Source organism: Leucopleurus acutus (genome assembly GCF_964270905.1).
Source record: "Leucopleurus acutus genome assembly, chromosome: 2".
In the NCBI taxonomy this organism is placed as follows: domain Eukaryota; kingdom Metazoa; phylum Chordata; class Mammalia; order Artiodactyla; family Delphinidae; genus Leucopleurus; species Leucopleurus acutus.
The window spans coordinates 132,330,759-132,350,297 of NC_139143.1; the positions used below are offsets into that span (position 1 = coordinate 132,330,759).

Sequence of the window (19,539 nt, forward strand, 5' to 3'; positions counted from 1 at the left end):
CACATGGGCAGTCTCCTCCACTACCAGCTAAACTTAACTTGCCAAATATTTGCTTGGAGTGTATCCCACATGACTGGATCCCTATGCAGAACCTGTCGGACCCCGTACACCAGTTCTATACCCAACCCCAGCTTCTGCTTGTTTTGCTGTTAACTGTTCACACCAGTACCTTCAGAGGCTCACCCACAGGCAGAACCAGCATAACCTATGAGTTTTACTCCTCCCCAAAGCAGCAATGACTTATAGGTATGGGAGTAGGAAAGCCCAGACCCTTTGTCTAGAGATGGGATAAACGCTGAAGTGTAGTTTACACTCCAGAGTTTCCCAAAGCTTCAGACTGAGACTGGAATTACCTAAAATCTCACCATATCATGGCTTCTTCTCCTTCTCTGTCCTACTTTCCCACTCCCTTACTGTTTCTCCTGGGAGTACATCCTTAATAAGTCACTTACATACAAGCCCTTGGCTCAGGCTCTGCTTCTGGGAGTGCTCAGCACAAGACAGTCCTTACTTATTATTCATTGATTCATTCAAAAAAGTGCACTGAGTGTCTAAGTGCTTTCATCCCAGTCCAGTGAATTAGAGAGATATATAGTTAGGTGAAATGTAACCATGGATATTCTCAAGTATTATATGGGACATACAGAGACTACACATTTCTAGAGTCAAAAGAAACTTAAAATATGAACATATCATCATGCCTGATAAGGTGATTTCTACCTAGTAGGTTCTTATGTGTGCCAAAAGATTTGCTTAGTCCTTGGCCTCATAATGTTGACCACTGAGGAGAGCCAATCATTTCTTAGAATGCTGTTTTACTCACAAACATTTATTGGGCTCCTGCTATGAATCAGAAAGTGAGAAACCGACACACTCATAAGTATTGGGTTTGCCAAAAAGTTTGTTCAGGTTTTTCTGCAAGATGTTAAGGAAAAACCCAAACAAACATTTTGGCCAATTCAGTAGAATATAATGAGATAATTACATCTTGAATAATATATACAAGTCCATGGTAATATGATAGAAGGAAAGATACTTTTCCGAGAAAACAAAAGACTGGATCTTGGAGGAAAAGTACAATTGATTCTGGACAGAAGTAGAGAGAGGCATTTTAGAAAGGGAATAGCAAACTCCAGAGTAATTAGGTGTAAAAGAGCATTGGCAGGTTTCTGGAAGTGTGAGTAGTTTACAGGATTGAATCAAGGGTCACACGAAGAGGAGAAGCAGGAGATAAACCCAGAAGTGGAGGTTGGAACCACTCAGTGGTACACCTTAGGTACTTCAGAACTTTATCCTGTAGCAGTGGGGAACCTTCAAAGATGTTTAGGATTTGCCAAGGTTTGCCTTGGAAACAATACAAAGGATGTGTTAGAGAAAAGAAAGACTCCAGTCAGAAACACTAGTTAGTTAGAAGGCTGTTATTAGGTTAAATCAGGTATAATTTCCAATATACAACCATTGTTGATCCAACAAAAATGTGAATTTCATATAGTTCAGATTGATACACTGGACAAGAAGAATGAGGGTGAGAATCTGAACAATGACGTGAAGACTGGAGAGAAGGAGTGAAATAAAACAGACACACAGGAGAGAAAATTGGCATGAAATGCAGGGGCAGAGTAATCTGCAGAATTAGGTGTGACCGTGAAGCAAAATTTTGTAATGTGAATGACAGAGTGAATCACGGAGAATGTCCATAAGGGAGATGGGTTCCACCAGGGGAGTGGATTAGGGAGTGGAACAGGGCATAATACCATGCTTCAGAACTCATGGCTCTTCACCTATTACCTTGCAGCGCCTCATTTCTCTTTAGTTCCTTCTTTTCCTGCTACTTGACATTGGACAGGCATATGATACCCAAATGCCTACTGTTATATTTGCTCTTAAAGTTGGGCCAACAAATAATGCAATCCCAAGTGTATTTACTTAGTTAAAGCAGTCCTCTAAATGAGAACCTAAGCAGCATGACAGCAGGAAGAGAAACTTAGCGGTCCTCTAGTGAAGGGACCCAACCTAACCAGATTGCTCTTTAACATATGAAGGGTCTTCTCATACATAGGCACACAGGCGATTCTGAAAATCTCAGAGAATGAAGAGGAAAATCTGTTTTGTTTTTCTTTTCTATTTTGACCTCTACTCTGACCATTCTTCCAGATCCACAATGTTTCTATAAAAAGTGTCCCTGAACATCTTGTGTTTGCTCTGAAATAGATATTGGCCAAATTATATTTTTTTGTTGCAATGAAGACATGTCATTTTATTGTCCTTCAAGTAACACTGCCTTCCTAAAATAAAAAATGTCTATTTGTTTAACACAGTCAAGAACTGGAGAACCACATGTCTGTCTGGACATTTTATATAATGTCACGCCACTTGGGTTGGACATGCTATTTAAGATGATCTTAACTATACTCTTGAGAACAAAAGGACTCTAGCAATCTGATAAAAAAGACTGACTAAGGATACATTGAATTCAATTTCTTTTTGTTCTTTCTTGTAACAATTTCTTATAAGGATTTCATTTCATTTTGCTAGTTGTTGTAAGAGAATTACTAAGAAATGTATAAAAAGGAAAAATTTTCAGGTATATTTTCTTTTTATGTATTTCAACTTTGTCGAAATGTGTATATTTCAATATTTTATTGCATCGAATGAATTTAAGCGATTATTTGTAGAATGCTGTTGAGGGATGGGCCTCAGGACAAATTATGCAGCATTGTTCATTCAGACCACAAATACTTACAGACGGTCACCTATGTGCTAGGCACTGTGGTAGCTGTTGGAGAGGCAGTGATAAGCTAAACCAGGCATGGTTTCTGCTCTCAGGAAGCTTGTAACCTAGAGATAATAACTCGTGTTAAACAAATAATCACACAAGTAACTAGTCGTTACAAACTACAATGAATTCTTGAAAAGAAAATAGTGGGTTACACAGTGGGAGACCAGTCCTGGTCAACGGGGTATTCTCTGAGGAAGTGATTTTCCAAGTTAAGACCTGAAGGACAAGTAGTAGTCAGCCAGGTGATGAGGGAATGGAAGAGCACTCTGGGTAGGGGAAGCTTCAAGTGCAAAGGCCCTGAGGTAGGCAGGAGGATGACCCTGTTTGTGATGTTCCTGGACGGCTAGAGTGGCCTGAGCACACGGTAGCAAAAGGTTCAAAACAAAGCTGGAGTTGCAGCTGGAGGCTAGATCAAGCAGATAATGTTAAGAATTTTGATCTGTACCCTAAGAGCAACAGGAAGCCACTGAAAGCTGGAGAATGGTAGAATTAGATTTACGTATAAAGATCATTTGAAGTCAGTGAGCTTTCATTCAGCATTTAACAAATGCTGTGATAAATGTTCTAGGGCTCCTGAAGTCATATTAGACCCGATTTCTGCTCTCAAGTGTGGTGTGCTCTCTGGTGTGCTCTCTGGTGTGTCAGTGTGGGAAGAAATAGAGTGTGGGTCAAAGCACAGAGGCAGGAATGAGACAGTCTTGGGGAGATGATATCTAAAACATCTTTGTTTTACTCGGTCATAACCGATGGGCATTGATGTATGGATTGGGGCTCTGCTGTTTTTTTTTAAATGTTCAGGGAAGTGTCATCTGATGAAAGGAGTCATAATCAATAATTCGTCCACTGAAACCCTCTGTCTGTTCACAGATCAGGCACCACACAAACAACTATGCATCCAGCTCCACCTCTTTACCCCACCAGTGCTCCTCAACCTTGATGTGGAGTGACAACTTGGAAAGGTGAGATGTAGAAGCAGTCTGGATCTACAGCTTAGCCCTCCCCCATCTCTCTGTTCTGATCCGAGTTCATGTTACAAAGGCAGAATACCTCTAAGAATTAAAATGCAAGCTAAGCACACACATCTGATTAAGGAGGACTAGATTCCCCAGAGGAGCTACTGTTGTTTTTTACAACTTCACTTACATTTCCTCCAATTAAGCTTTCTGAGACTGGCTCCAGGCTGCTCTTGGAACTGACCAACTCTCATGTAGTGAAAGAGCCTGCACATCACTTTTCATAGTAAGAACAGTCTCCAGGAGTATTTCTTAAATTTTTTAAAAATTGAAGTATAGGTGATTTACAATGTCATGTTATTTTCAGGTCTACAGCACAGAAATTCAGTTATACATACATATATATAATATATATATATATATATAAAATATATATATATAATATATATATATTATTTTTCAAATTCTTTTCCCTTATAGGTTATTACAAAATACTGAGTACAGTTCCCTGTGCTATACAGTAGGTCCTTATTGGTTACCTATTTTGTACGTAGTATTGTGTACATGTTAATCCCATCCTTCCAGGAGTATTTTAAAGCTAAGTGACCCCTGTTTTGCTTAGACACCAGAACTCAGCATGTTCACCATGTGTTTAGCACACTCTTACTTGCTCTTTCGATTATATATATTTTGTATAAAACATATATTTCAATGAATGCACATTGCAGAAAGCAGAACATAATGCCAAATGTGATGCACGTTTGGTCAGACTAAATTTCGAGCATTAATTTCCTCCCTCAAACATTTCCTTTCAATATTCTTGTTACTGACTGTAGGGTTAACTGAATGAATAGTCTTCTGTGTATCATTGCATTGTGTGATCTTTTTTGTTTTAATGAGAGCATGTAAAAAGTTTTAATTTATTTTCAAAGATAGCACATGTCTTTTCAAATAAGTTGAACCCTTCATTTTTAATGGAAAGTCAGCATGTTCGTTTTATTTCATTCCCTGGGTACATCTGGGTACAAAAGCTCCTCTACTCAATATAAGTTGTTATAACAGATGTGGACATTCAAGCAGCTCAATTTCTTTGACCATTTGTTCTCCCATAGTGGCAGTAACTGAGAGATAATCACTTCTGTTCTTCAGGGCAAGATCTAAATGTGTTTTTCAATAAATACTGTGCAACAATGCCCAAAGGATAAGAATAAGCTGGTTGCTTCTGGAACATACCTCAAAAATCACAAGGCCAATAAAGTTTTTACTCAACTCACTTTTACGATCTTATATCCTTCCCCTGGATATCTGCCTGTAATACACATATTACAGGCACTGTTTTGCTATGAACACAGATCCCCTGGAAAACAAAAGAAGGGAAAAGAAGGGAGATACCCAGCTCCCATCTCATTATTGGTAGGTTCATGCTAATTCCACCTTTAATTTTTTAAAGTAAATCTTATCGTACTTCCTCTCATTATATAAATAAGCCAGGCTCTCTATAGGAACTTTGGAAAATAAAGAAAATTAGAAAGAAAGGCAACTTACTAAACTTTACTTCCACTACTCAAGAAAAACCCACCATCATTTTAGTGTATTTCTCTATTCATTTTCCCCTACACTTTCCTTGATTTAGTTTTACATACTTATGATAATATATACTCATTATTGTGTCTTGTTTTTTTACTTCATTTAACATAAAATAAGCATTCCTCAGATTATTTACAAATTATTTTTAAACTAACTTTAATATTTATGTAATAGCCTATTAAAAGAATATACTGTAGTTTACTTAATCATTATGTGTGTTCAAATTTGGCACCATGATGAATAGAGTTGTATTTATTACCCAAAGACTGAAATGCAGAATTAAAAAAAAATTTGTGATTGTTTTTACCAAAAGTATACTTTAAGGAATAAATAATATATAAATTTTTAATATTCTTGAAAGATGCCTATAGTCTGCTTTCAAAAAGAATTACTAGAGATTTAAAATTTCTTCAGCAATGTGTGAGAGTTTCTACTTTGCTTTATTCTAACCAACACTGTATGTTATCTTAAAACACACAAACAATACTTTGTTGGTTTGATAGGAGAAAAATTGTATTTCATGGCTCTTTTAATCAGTACTCTTCCTGATGTTTTTAGAGTGTGGTTATATACTGATTAGGGCTTGTTTTTAAGGCAAGATTATTTGACCATTCAATGTTTATACAATTGATATAGTTTTATAATTTGATTATTCTTCTGGATTACAATCTTGGAAACCAGAAAAATTGCTCAGAATGAAAGCATACACTTAGTGTAATTAAATGAGCTGGAGGCTTACATGATCCCAAATCCAGAATTATTTAAATTGCTTTTATTTACAAAACACAGATGTAATTACTTCAAACAAGAATGTTTTGATGTCTAAGACATTATATTTCACACTTACATCTTAGTCCTCACACCATACAAAAACAAAAGTATTCCTATCCATGCTTACTATATCTTTTTCTCTTTATTCTAACAGATAATGAAAGAACGGAATTGGACTTTTTATTGCAATTCCTGCTTCCATGAGTTTGTGTATTTCTTCCTACTTGAGAAGAAGAATTTTATATTTTGATTTGGATTTTTTCTTCTTTTTCATCTTTTAAAAAAATTTTAATGTTTTTTCTTGTCAGTAATATCCACTGAGACCAAGTTTATTACTGTAATATGTGTCTTTGAGTATTAAAAATTGGTTTCTGGGACTGGATTTTGAGTATATATTTAAGAAGCTGGGCACAATTGCACAGGTGGTGACTGATGAAAAAATGAGAAAAAGAAAACCCCATCCTTCATGAGTTTTACCCCAACTTCAAACCCTTATGTGAATCTCAACTGATGTGGATATCTTTACATTTTATGGTAGTTTTGATTTTACAATATGAGTTTGTAAAATTAGTAAAAGATTTTGTCAGTGAAAAGTCAACTTACTGAGAGCAAGAATTCAATTAATAAGACATAAACTTCACGAGATAGAAAAGGATGCCAAATGAAGGCAGGAGGGTACAATGACCAAAGATATTTATGCAAAATGTGTGATTAATGTTTTGGAGATGTGTTCTTCTGGGCTAAGCTGGGAACTAAAAGTCCTTAAGTCTGTATTCTGGTTATATGTCATTTAGTAATTCAGGAATCAGCATAATTGTTATTTCTCTGTCTTTGAAGACTGAAAGGTGTGATGCAACGAAGAGCTGTCTTGAAATGTCATAGAAAATAATAATGAAACTAAGGGGTGAACTGTTGAGTTGGAGCATTAAAAAATCCAGGTGCAGCCTCTGATCCACCACTATCAATTCAGCATTTCTTACAATTTCTTCTTGGGTGGCATACAAAAGACAAAATAAATGACATAGTTATCAACTATCAAGTTTTGTTACTTTTTTTTTTTTTTTTTTTTTTTTTTTGCGGTACGCAGGCCTCTCCCGCTGCGGAGCACAGGCTCCGGACGCGCAGGCTCAGCAGCCATGGCTCACGGGCCCTGCCACTCTGCGGTATGTGGGATCTTCCCAAACCGGGGCACGAACCCGTGTTCCCTGCATCGGCAGGCGGACTCTCAACCACTGCGCCACCAGGGAAGCCCAAGTTGTATTACTTTTTTATGAAATAAAAGGGTCTAGTTTGTCTGAAATAAATTCTGTGAACTTTAAAAAAATACTTTGAGTCATCTACTATCTCTCAGCTAATGTACACTTACCTGCTCATAAATTCAACCAACATTTCTTTCTCTTGTCTTTCTTTCCCACTCCTTTCCTCCTTCTTTTCCCTCACCCCATTCACTTAATTCAACACATATTTATTGAGTGTCCCTTCTTTAGGCACCTAAGGGCCATGCTGTCACCTACGAGGATATCTTAGAAAGAGATGATAATATGGTATCAGTAGTTTTGCAATAGGAGCCTATACTGTGACTCTATTGTCATTTCTGTCAATGAGATGAAACCAAAATAGTTGAATCATTCCTTCTGGCTAGTTGAACCAGTGTGAATTAGCTTCAAACTACAATTATTTTCATTAAATATGTTTTGAAATTCAAGCACCATGTAACTGGTACGAAACTGATGCTGTACACAATCCCTTTATTCAGGTTTAAATTCAACATATTTTATTGAGCAAGTAGAATTTACAGACCATCAGTAGGAATATCCATACTCCTGTTACCTATCTGTCCATCATCTAGCTATGTGGTTGTCTAGCTGTCATCTATTTACTATTTTATTTTTACAAAAGAGGGTAAGGTTTACAGAGGGCTTGCCCAATGTCACTTAGCTAACATAAGGAGGAATTCAGATCCAAGTTTAAGTTTTTTGATTCCAGGTTTACTGTTCTCCCTACAGCACAGTGGGATGTGAGACTTATTACAATGATATTCCATTTATAAGACAATGTGATCTAGTAATAAAAGCATGGGTTTTGGAATCAAACTTGGATTTAAATCTGGCTGTGCCACTCATTAGCTCTGTGAACTTGAGAAAGTTAATTAATTTCATTGAGTCTCAATGAATTAAACTGTAAACTAAAGACAATAATACTTACCTGTGGGGTTATTGTGAAAAGGTACATAAAGTGAGTGTAACACAATAGGTACTCAATAAGTAACTCAGTAATTAACTGTGATTAATTCTTTATCTAGACTTACCTCCAACTGTATAATATGAGTTCTCACTTTCAACTATAAACTGGCTTCCTGACTGTAGGCTGAAATGTCATGGACAGAATCAACGTTATGTAACAACAGATCCCTGGATGCTATTCTTCTTGATTCTAATACCTCATGGTTATTTTTGCCCACACAAAACCTACTCATCTCCCACATGTTCGAATCTCACCTTGTCCTTAGGCCTTGGACAATTTAAGTACAGAAGCCCCTCCTTATCTGTGATTTCAGTTACCAGTGGTCAAGCGCAACCTGAAAATATTAAGTGGAAAATTCCAGAAAAAAACAATTCATAAGTGTTAAATTGCATGTCATTCTGAGTAGGCGTGATGAAATCTCCTAGGGTTCCGCTCTGTCTTACCTGGGATGTGAATCATCACTTTGTCCCCTGTATCCCACTCATTAGTCACATGGTAGCCCACTCAGTTATCAGATCCACTGTTGAGGTTTGCAGTGCCTGGGTTCAAGCACTTAATATGCTTTTTACTTAATAATGGCCCCAGGGAATTCCCTGGTGCTCCAGTGGTTAGGACTCTGCGCTTTCTGCCACCAGCCTGGGGTTCAATCCCTGATCGGGTATCTAAGATCCCCCAAGCTGTGAGGTGTGGCCAAAAATAATAATAACAATAATAATAATAGCCCCAAAGCCCAAGAGTAGTGATGCTTGGCCATTCGGATATGCCAAAGAGAAATTGTAAAGTGCTTCTTTAAGTGTAAAGTGCTTCCTTTAAGTGAAAGTTCTCAATTTAATAAGGAAAGAAAAAAAAATATGCTGAGGTTGCTAAAATCTACATAAGAAGAACTCTTCTATTCTTGAAATTGTGAAGAAGGAAAAAAAGCTAGTACAATAACGATTGGTTATTTTCGTTAATCTCTTACTGTACCTAATTTATAAATTAAACTTTAAAAGAGGTACTTATGTATAGGAAAAAACATACTATATATAGGATGCAGTACTATCTGTGGTTTCAGTCATCCACTAGGGTCTTGGAATATATTCCCTGAAAATAAGGGAGGACTACTATGTCTTTGTTATCTGCTTACCTCTCTCCCCAGCTCTGAAGTTATATAGTGCTCATTTCGATAATTACTGTATTATTCCTTAAATATTTTCATTATACCTGTCTTTTTTCCCTTGACAAAATTCTATTTCGTGGTTGACAGACACATTTCTTATATTTTCTTCATGGGTCTCATAGCTCTAGTACAACAGTATTTGACACCACAAAAAATGGGCTGTATAGACCTGGTTCCTGACTACATATAGACCTATGACTTTTGCATTGGAAGAAATAAACTCCTGCCTACTTCTACCAACATTCTATTGCAGAGCCAGTGATTTCATTCAGCACCACTGCAACCCAGTGTGAAACAAAATAAATGAAAGCAAAAAAAAATCCAGCTATGCTGTTCCCAAACGAGGTTGGGACAGGGTAATGTGAGGAGGCATGCCAAGCCATGCTGAGATCTCAGAGCAAGGGCAAGGAAAGGAAACAGGGAATATTAGAGTTAGAAGACTGAGTTTCCATCAGAAGTTATATTTATCCAAATTCTCCCAAGGAAGGAGGAGTTAAAGTCATTATCTTTTGTATGTAAATGTGTATATGTATCTTATAAGGGGACCTTGGTCCACGAAATATATGAAAATTCAGACAGTGTTGAATTGGTCTACATTTTTAGTGTCTACAAGAACGACTTTTAAAAATTAAATAAATAATGAAAACTAGGTTATAAGGAAACCATATAAGCTACTTAAGAGAACAAAATTTTTTTTCAACATCTTCAGTAGTTGGAAGCACATTTAAAAGAAGTCTATTGTTAAGATAATTGTAATTATTCAGACACCTTAAGGATCTGAATAAAATATACCTTGCTTGATATGCTTTTAATTAATTACTATGAAAAATGTTTAACAGCTGCCTTAAAAAATATTTGTACTTATGTGTTTCATTAATCCAGGCTTTTACTAAATATTTTAATTCAAAATATGTCTAGGCTTACCCCATGGATTAAAATGTTTCTCTCTTTATTCATGTTCTAAGACTTTATTTTATTGTCATTATCTGAAATGCTTTTATATAAAAACAATTTGTACAATATGCATTTTTAAGAGCTTTTGTAATTTTTTTTTTTTTAATACTCAACCATATTGTAAGCCCCTTGTGAGCAGGACCTCTGCTTTTGTACCTACAGAGCCTAGCACTGTGGTAAGCACATAGAAATTGCTCAATAAAAACTTGATGGCAAGTCTAAGTGGCCAGACTGCAATCTACATGAGTGATGCCTAAGACACTAGGTATGCACAATATAGGGAAAGGTAGCATTTAGTTGACAGTTGATTCTTTATTTACTTTTCCTCTTTGATGTGCTGTTTTGGTCAGTCTTTAAATCTGAGTGGTGCAGAGAGTCTTCTTTAGACTTCTTGAAGAAAACAACTGCAAATATTTGTTGAATATGGGGTGATTGCTGTTAGAAAAAAAAATAAGTGAGATAGAAACTACATATAAAACTAACTTGTCTTTTGGTTAGCTAAGTTATTTCTTACATTGGTATATGAGCTGAATTTTACTACACTTAGAAGTAAATGAAGGTATTGCTGAAGATATATAGGCTGTGGAATAAAATGAACATAATTTGCACATACGAGGGCAGTAGAAAATTTTCATTTTATTACTTTTTTGAGCAAAGTATAGTGTTTTCCTTTTCGAAATAAGTATACCAGAGCCATAGTAAATGAATAAGAGTCATTAGCTGATTTCTTAAAGAAAGTTAGTGGTTGCTGATCATGTTTTTTTATCAGTGTATTTAACTTATAATTGAAATATTAAATCTTTGTAAATGCTTTGGAAATAGACAAGAAGTACTTATTCAGAATTACTTAGAGAAAATAATAAAGAATAAAACTGCAGGTATACATAGAAAACACGAGAACTTAAGCAATAAGCACTAAAATACTATGGCACAGGAAGGGAAGAAGAGATTATACACTAAAAAACCACAATGCCATGTAAAATACAGGGTTAAACCAAACAGAGACTACCAATAGAAATTCAGGATTAAAGCAAAGGGATGTAAATTTGTTACAAGACTAGACAAAGTATGATTTAGTAATAAGTGCTCCATAACTACTTGCTGATTGTTGTGGTGGTGGTGGTGGGAGAGGCTCCTGCTTCTTCTGGTAAAGAATAGAAATAGATGTTCGGGCCTCGTCCCTGAAGGGGCTGGATGGGCGAGTTGGGCGCGATGGCTCGATCCTGGGTGGCGGCGGCGGCGGCTGGAGGCGGTGGCGCGTCCTCCTCCTTGCCCCGGCGCCGGCGGTGATCCGAGCGAGTAGCCGCGGCCCCCGATGAGACTGCTCGCGGGCTGGCTGTGTCTGAGCCTGGCGTCCGCGTGGCTGGCGCAGAGGATGTGGACCCTGCGGAGCCCGCTCACCCGCTCCCTGTACGTGAACATGACGAGCGGCCCCGGCGGGCCGGCGGCGGCCGCCGCGAGCGGCAGGAAGGAGAACCACCAGTAGTATGCGTGCAACAAGAGAAATTATGTGAATCACTCCGGGCTGTCTTTGTTCAGAGTTACCTTGATCAAGGAACACAGATCTTCTTAAACAACAGCACTGAGAAACCGGGCTGGCTATTTATCCAATTATATCACTCTTTTGTGTCATCTGTTTTTAGCCTGTTTATGTCTAGAACATCTATCAATGGGTTGCTAGGAAGAGGCTCAATGTTTGTCTTTTCACCAGATCAGTTTCAGAGACTGCTTAAAATTAATCCAGACTGGAAAACGCATAGACTTCTTGATTTAGGTGCTGGAGATGGAGAAGTCACAAAAATAATGAGCCCTCATTTTGAAGAAATTTACGCCACTGAGCTGTCTGAAACTATGATATGGCAGCTTCAGAAGAAGAAATACAGAGTACTTGGTATAAATGAATTTCAGAATACAGGGTTCCAGTATGATGTCATCAGCTGCTTGAATTTGCTGGACCGCTGTGATCAGCCCCTGACTTTGCTAAAAGATATCAGAAGTGTCTTGGAGCCAACTAGAGGCAGGGTCATCCTTGCTCTGGTCTTACCTTTTCATCCCTATGTGGAAAACGGTGACAAGTGAGATAAACCATCAGAAATTTTGGAAATCAAGGGACAGAACTGGGAAGAACAAGTGAATAGTCTGCCTGAAGTTTTCAGAAAAGCTGGTTTTGTTATCAAAGCTTTCACTAGACTGCCATACCTGTGTGAAGGTGACATGTATAATGACTACTACGTTCTGGATGATGCTGTCTTTGTTCTCAAACCAGTATAAACATGTGGAGGTTGAAGTCTTCAGAGTCCACCCCAAGAATGTATGCTCCGGAAGAGGGTCTGTGTTCTCAATTATGTGAAGGGAGGACCTTTGGGGACTACCATTCTAAATATCATGTAGGAATTTTAAAAGCCAAAATACTAATTATTTCTTTGTAGTGTGTAAAAGGAATGTTTTTAAAAAACAAAAACCCAACTCTTTGAGGATTTTTATAAACTCTTTACTCAGTAATGCAGGTCACACTCCGATTATGGAAGATATTTTTTATACTTAATTGCAGTAGGGACTCATTCCCAGGCAAAGCAATAGTCATGACTTCACATGAAACCAATAAATATGGATTGTTTTTAATAAAATGAAGACTGGCAATAAAGCTGTCCATCCAGTTGCAAATATTGGTTATAGGATATAGCCACTGATACTCTTTCATGTTTAGAATTTCTATCGTTATTCAAGAAAATGTTTTTAATCATGCTAATAAACTTTTTTGGAGATAAAAAAAAGAAACAGATGTTCAAGCAAAATTAAGTAAATGTCATACTAAGAGAATTTGGAGGGAATAGGGAAAACAGTAATATTTTTAAATATGACTTTGGAAAAAAATTAAAGATTGAGTTAATCTTCTTTCTATATATCTAACTTTCCTTTAAGTTCTGTTAATCCTACCAGTATTTCTCAATTCTCTACATTATCACTGCCATGTTTTAAATCTATGCCTCCATCATTTCCCATCTGAATTACCCCAGTAACCCATGTCCTGATTCTGGTCTTGGGCCCTTTAATCATCCTCCATATCTGCTGTCAGAGTAATATTTTGTTAATAAAATGAAAATCTGTTTATGCTATTTTCCTTCACAACATCTTTAATCTTTTCCTATAACCTTAGGGATAAAGTTAAAACAACCTAACTTAGTCTATGGCGCTTTCTACAATCTAGTCTCTGCTGAGCCTCTGGTCTCCTCTTCCACATCCACCTTGTTTTCCAGCAATGCCAAACTGCTGTCCAACCCTTTTGTACTTTCCTCATAATGTACCTTCTCGGCTGGATACTCCCTTCTCCTCTTCTGTACATGATTAATCCTAACTCATCTTCCATGAGTTTCAACTCAAGTACCACTTCTATCAGGAAACCTTCTTCTTGATAAAACGTCCATCTGTGTTGTAATTTGTTGGTGTATTTGCCCATCTTCTCTGCTAGCCAAGGCAGGGATATGTTTTTCATCCCTGAGTCTGGTGTATGGCATAGAACTGGTATTCAATAAGTCCTTGCTGGTGAAACAAAGAACAGAAAGAAGATGTGAAACAATCAGCAATGAGACTTTGAGCAAAAGCAAAAGTTCAAGATAAATCAAAGTCCAAACTGTCTTTATGTTACTTAAAGCAGGTAATTAGCCACACTTTCTGAATAACCATCCAATTGTTGACTTTCCAGTCACAGAACTAGGTTTGTATTTACACTTGAAGTTGGCAGAGATTCTGTGGAAGTAACTGACAAAACTGAGAGAGTGCCACAACCTTATCTCACTTGACTGCAGTTTAGATGCAATCTTAGAAACTCAAGAAAAAAATAACAAATTGAAATATTGCTCTCCAACTTGATCCTGAATTTCTTCAAAGGCAGAATACTGTAGTCTTGCAGAGACAGCTCAGGCTTTGAAGTTGTATAGTTGGCCTTGAATCCTGACTGACACTAGCTAGTCATGTGACCTTGAAGATTCTATATTTAATCTCATTTAGCCCCAGTTTCTTTGTTTGTAAAAGAGTAGCAAACACATTTTAGGGTTGCTGAAAAGATTAGATATGATATGTTTGAGGCCACTATTCTTAAGATCACTTTAAATCCTCAGAGGTAAAAGATGGTCCAAAGAAAGCCATTTACAGGATGCCTCACTTTTGAGTAAGTGGCTGCAATTTGGATTTGAGGAATTATATGTGTACCAAAGCAGCACATAGGCATAGTTGGGCCCCAATCAATTTTACTACAAGCTCTTTGCAAATCCCCAACCACCCTTTAATCAGTTAACTTGAATTACCATCAACCAGCTGCCGAGCCAGTGAGATTTCCTCTGCAGGTGCCAGCAAGGATATTCCTGCCAAAAAAAAAGAGAAAGTGGTTTTGAAGTAAAACTCCTAGAGTATAACTCACACTAAGTACTTGTGAAGTTAAAGAGGAAACAACCTGAGGCTAGAGACCCCATTAATATTGGAAGCAAGACATGGTTATGGGATAATAAGGAGCAAAAGAGAAGTATTAGAGTTGCCAGCAAAAGCTACATCACCTGGGCCTATTTCAGTGTGGGCTCTGGACTACATCACAGTACCAGGGTCAGTTGGTATTAAGAAAGACTTCTCCCAGGGACATCTCTCCGTGAAGAGAAGTGCAGTTCTATGGTTGGCCTATAGGCAGTATCAACAGATTAGGATTAACAGAACTCAGTGATTGTGCTATTCTTAACTTCTCGTACAACTATTGCCATATTGCAAAACCCACCCGTTGGTACCATGTGGGAAAATGACAGATGCAAAAAGGGAATTCATGAAGACTTGGTGCAGTGTTTCTCAAACTTGCCTAATCATACTAATCACTCAAAGTTTATTAAAATAGAAAATATTGGTCCCTTCCCTGGAGGTTATGAGTCAGAAAGTTTGGCATGGGACCTAGGATTTTGTATTTTAAAAACAAGCTTCTCCTAGGTGATTCTTCTCAACAAGCAGATGCGACAACATTGATGTAGTCCAGTGGTTCTCAAAGTACATTGCTAGACCAGTGCATTAGCATCACCTGGGAATTTATGAGAAATGCAAATTATTTGGCTGCATCTGACCTACTGAATCAGAAACCCCAGGGCTGGAACCCAGCAATCTGTGTTTTAGAAGCCCTCCGAGTGATTCTCACACACACTAAAATTTGAGAACTCCATATGTCAAATGTGGTCCAGAGAGCTGGAAGTTGGGAGTGTAGCTGCAGTTTAGGAAACTCACTTGATCCAGATTCTCCTAGGACTAGGAAAGTCATGACTTCAATCCAGGTGCTGACAGCTGCTTTTCCCTTGACATCAGTCCTCCTTTTCTATTTTCTAAAGAGTAGCTTGATTTTGTGGACTCCTTGGTTTTCCAAATTATCAGGGTAGTGCTCCTCTCTCTTTCCTGATTACAAATATACTTTGTTATTTATTTTCCTACTTGAAATCCTCCTGTTGCTTAGCGCCCCCCTTAAAAACACTGGCTGAATGCCCAGTTGGCTCTAACTATTTATGACTGAGGCTCACACTTCTATCAAAATGCTTTTCAATGTTAGTATGTACCCAGCCAGGGGCTATGATATTTTTTTGGAGGAGGGTGTAAGCAGATAACAAACTGTCTTCTTCTCTCTTCTAAGTCTCATCTTTTTTCACCTTATGGAAGGCCAAGGCAATGCTGAAAGACATTGTCCTTTTTTCAAACATGTCCATCATTTTGAAAGCTAACTGAGAACACCAATAATGTGCAAAATATTCTCATTTAATGTGTAGGAACAGAGATAAAAAGAGAATCACTAATCAGTCAAGGAGACTATTTGCTGCCGCAGCAGTGAAAAATGTGTATTAGTTTGCTAGGGTTGCCATAACAAAGTACCACAGACTGGAAGGCTTAAATAACAGGATTTATTTCTCACAGTTCTGGAGGCTGATAGCCCAAGATCAAGGAGTTGGCAGTGTTGATTCCCTCCATGGACTGTGAGGGAGATTCTGTTCCATGTTACTCTCCTAGTTTCTGGTGGTTTGCTGGCAATCTTTGAATCCCTTGGCTTGTAGACATATCGCCCCACATAGCATTCTCCTTGTGTGTGTGTCTCATGTCCAAATTTCCCTTTTTTATAAGAACACCAGTCATATTGGATTAGGGGCCCGTTCTATTCTAGCAGGACCTCATCTTAACTAATTGCATCTGCAATGACCCCATTTTCAAATAAGGTCACATTGTGAGGTGCTGGGGGTTAGGACTTCAACATATGGATTTGATTGGGGCAGGGGAACAATTCAAACATAAAAGAATGGTTGGTTGATTCAGGGAGGAAGCCAAATCTAAACTCCAAGATCACAAGACCTAAATCATGATGCTTTGGGGATTTAATGGGTTAGGAATAACTATCTCAATGACACATGCCAGCCCTGGCTCCAATTTGGAAAGACAATTCAAACGTGATCATATTTCTGACATTGAAATATCTGGAAGTTTTTCCAGATATAAATTAAAAAAAACAGTAAAAAGCTCATAAAACAAGTGGTGGGAAAGATATTTGTGTTTGTACCAGGTTTTAAATGAACAAATTAGATGAAAGTCAAATTGCTCTATTTATTTTGGGAAGAGTGGGAGCTTGTAAGAATTCCTGCACTTATGTTATCAACTCAGATTGATTCTACTGCTTAGAATAGTCACATTTTTACTCTGGTAAGTTCCAAATCAGAGCAATATACTTATCTAGAGGTTGAAGTTTGAAGGGAAACCAAATGCTACTCATTTAAAAGAGGATAATTAAGGATTTACAAAGTCAATTGAACAAGTGGGCATTCAAACAGGTATATGATATTATTACTGAGTCCAGAGGGTAACGGTGGTCCAGCTACTGCCTTCTTGAGTCAGCTTGCTTATTTGGAGATTTTTATTTATGATTTCATGCCTGTGCAGAGATAAACCTTCAAAAGAGCATCACAAGCAGTGGTACCTCTGTTTTATCTGCTAATTGAAGTCTCATCTTGGGTAGACGGTCAAGTGCCTGTCCTAGTCTCTTTGATGTGTAGGTCTGACTGTTGACACCAGGTCATGTGGGTGCTCTGGAGGTGTCTAAAAGCTATTCATGATCACACAGAGCATTGTTCAGTGTTAATCTAATCCTGATTTACAGGTTGTTCCAGTAAAATTCCATTGGCTGTACTTTTTCATTTCATCGCTGTATTTATGTACGCCCCAAATAGTTTAAAAAAAGAAAAATAGTGGTTGAAAAGATGTGGACTTATGTTTCTGGGAAGTGATGCAATAGTTTTTGGAAAAATAATGAAACTTTCAGCATATTTCTAAAGTTCTTTTTTGTATCAACACTTCTTGCTGTGTTTTCACAGTCACAGTGGAAGATTCTGCCAACACCCAACTGTGTTACTAATCTAGTACACAGCTGAACAAATCATTTTCTTGAAATGGTTCCCCAGTAAAACCTAATTGTAAATGCCTGTAATTACCTAGTGTATCTGTCTATATACCAATGATTGTTGGAAATAGAGGGAACACATTGATATGATCCATTTGACAACACTCACCACGTACTTAACTATTTCACATTTCACATTTCAGACTCTGAAACTGTATGAGAAACTAAGCCTTCTTTATGGTGGAGATAACTGCCCAAACCCATAGAGGTTCTCCTATTAGGTGAAGATGGAAATAGCTACCTGAGGTGGCATAAACAGCAAAATTTCAGCTAAGACCAGTCCTAGACTGGGTACTGGGAAATTCCTCTGTCTCATAGGTTTACGTTAGGTATCTGGTCAGTTGTCTGAAAGACAAATGTATAATTGTGTATAGTGATGAGATTAGCAGCCCTAAAATATATTTCTGAGAAAATTTCATCCATTAATAAATGACAAAATCAAACAGGGCTAAACGTCTTTCAAGAAGGAGGTTCCACTTTTGGAACAAATGACCAGTTTCTAGTGATATTGTCAGAAATGTTATAAAGAGGTTATATATCTCTTATGTCTCTACTGGGGAAAGATGCCAAGGGCAGAATAACTCCAGGGTCTTCCAATCTCTGCTGATAGAACAATATCAGGTCATTCAGGGAAGGAAAAGTATCTCTACCCTATTTTTGAATTGTTTTTCTTAATAGGGATTTTTCTTTCATTCCCTCCCTCTCTCCCTCCCTTCCTCTTTCCTTCCTATATTTATTAAGTTAATAAAATCTTGACTGTGTGTTACTTTGGAATAGGAATCAGAGAACAATGTGAATCTATATGATGCAAAGGGAAAAGAGAAGTAACATTTTCTAAAATTTACAAAATGCTTTCTCTTCACTATTTCATACAATACTCACTACCGTCCTATGAGAATGTTAATGTAAACTTCCATTTTAAAGATGAAAAACTTGAGGCCCATCTCTAAATTAGGATTTAATTACCTTGCTTTACCAACATATTAGATGATCAAACCAGTGTTCAAACCCAGGCTTGCCTGGCTACAAATCTTGTATTTTCATTGTATCTTTCAAGATGTTTCCAGTGTTTAAAATTGATTGGGAAGAGATAGAATATTAGAAATTATATTAGCCACAAGAAAATAATTATAGTTTCTTTTTTTAATATAAATTTATTGAATTTATTTATTTATTTTTGGCTGCATTGGGTCTTTGTTGCTGTACACAGGCTTTCTCTAGTTGCGGTGAGCGGGGGCTACTCTACATTGTGGTGCGTGGGCTTCTCACTGCATTGGCTTCCTTGTTGCAGAGCACGGGCTCTAGAGCGCAGGCTCAGTAGTTGTGGCACACAGGCTTAGTTGCTCCACTGCATGTGGGATCTTCCCTGACCAGAGACCGAACCCATATCCCTTGAATTGGCAGACGATTTTTAACCCCTGCACCACCAGGGAAGTCCCTATAGTTTCTTAAAGAAATGACAGGACTTAAAAATTTTGCATCCTTCCTCATTTCCTTCTCTTTTCATTAATGTAGGAAGAGATGAAAATTCTCTGAAACTATGGGTATTATTCTCAGCCAGAACAAATTGCTATACAGGATACCTCACTTTAATTTTATTTTCAAGAGCATGTTTATAGTTTTTTTTAACCCTGAT

General features: G+C 37.5%; 1 protein-coding gene and 1 pseudogene across 2 annotated transcripts in view; both read left to right on the top strand.

Annotated features, from left to right (window-relative positions):
* Positions 1-3,716, top strand: part of PTGER3 (prostaglandin E receptor 3) — a gene marked incomplete at both ends in the record, with an annotated part of 66,028 nt that extends 62,312 nt beyond the window's left edge. Inside the window, 1 exon segment of the mRNA XM_082863455.1 lies at positions 3,647-3,716. Coding sequence (XP_082719581.1) covers positions 3,647-3,716 — 70 coding nt within the window.
* Positions 3,717-11,762: 8,046 nt separating this feature from the next.
* Positions 11,763-12,718, top strand: LOC309957400 (protein-L-histidine N-pros-methyltransferase-like; annotated as a pseudogene). Its single transcript has one exon. The product of its transcript is annotated as a protein-L-histidine N-pros-methyltransferase-like (transcript).
* Positions 12,719-19,539: the final 6,821 nt, after the last annotated feature.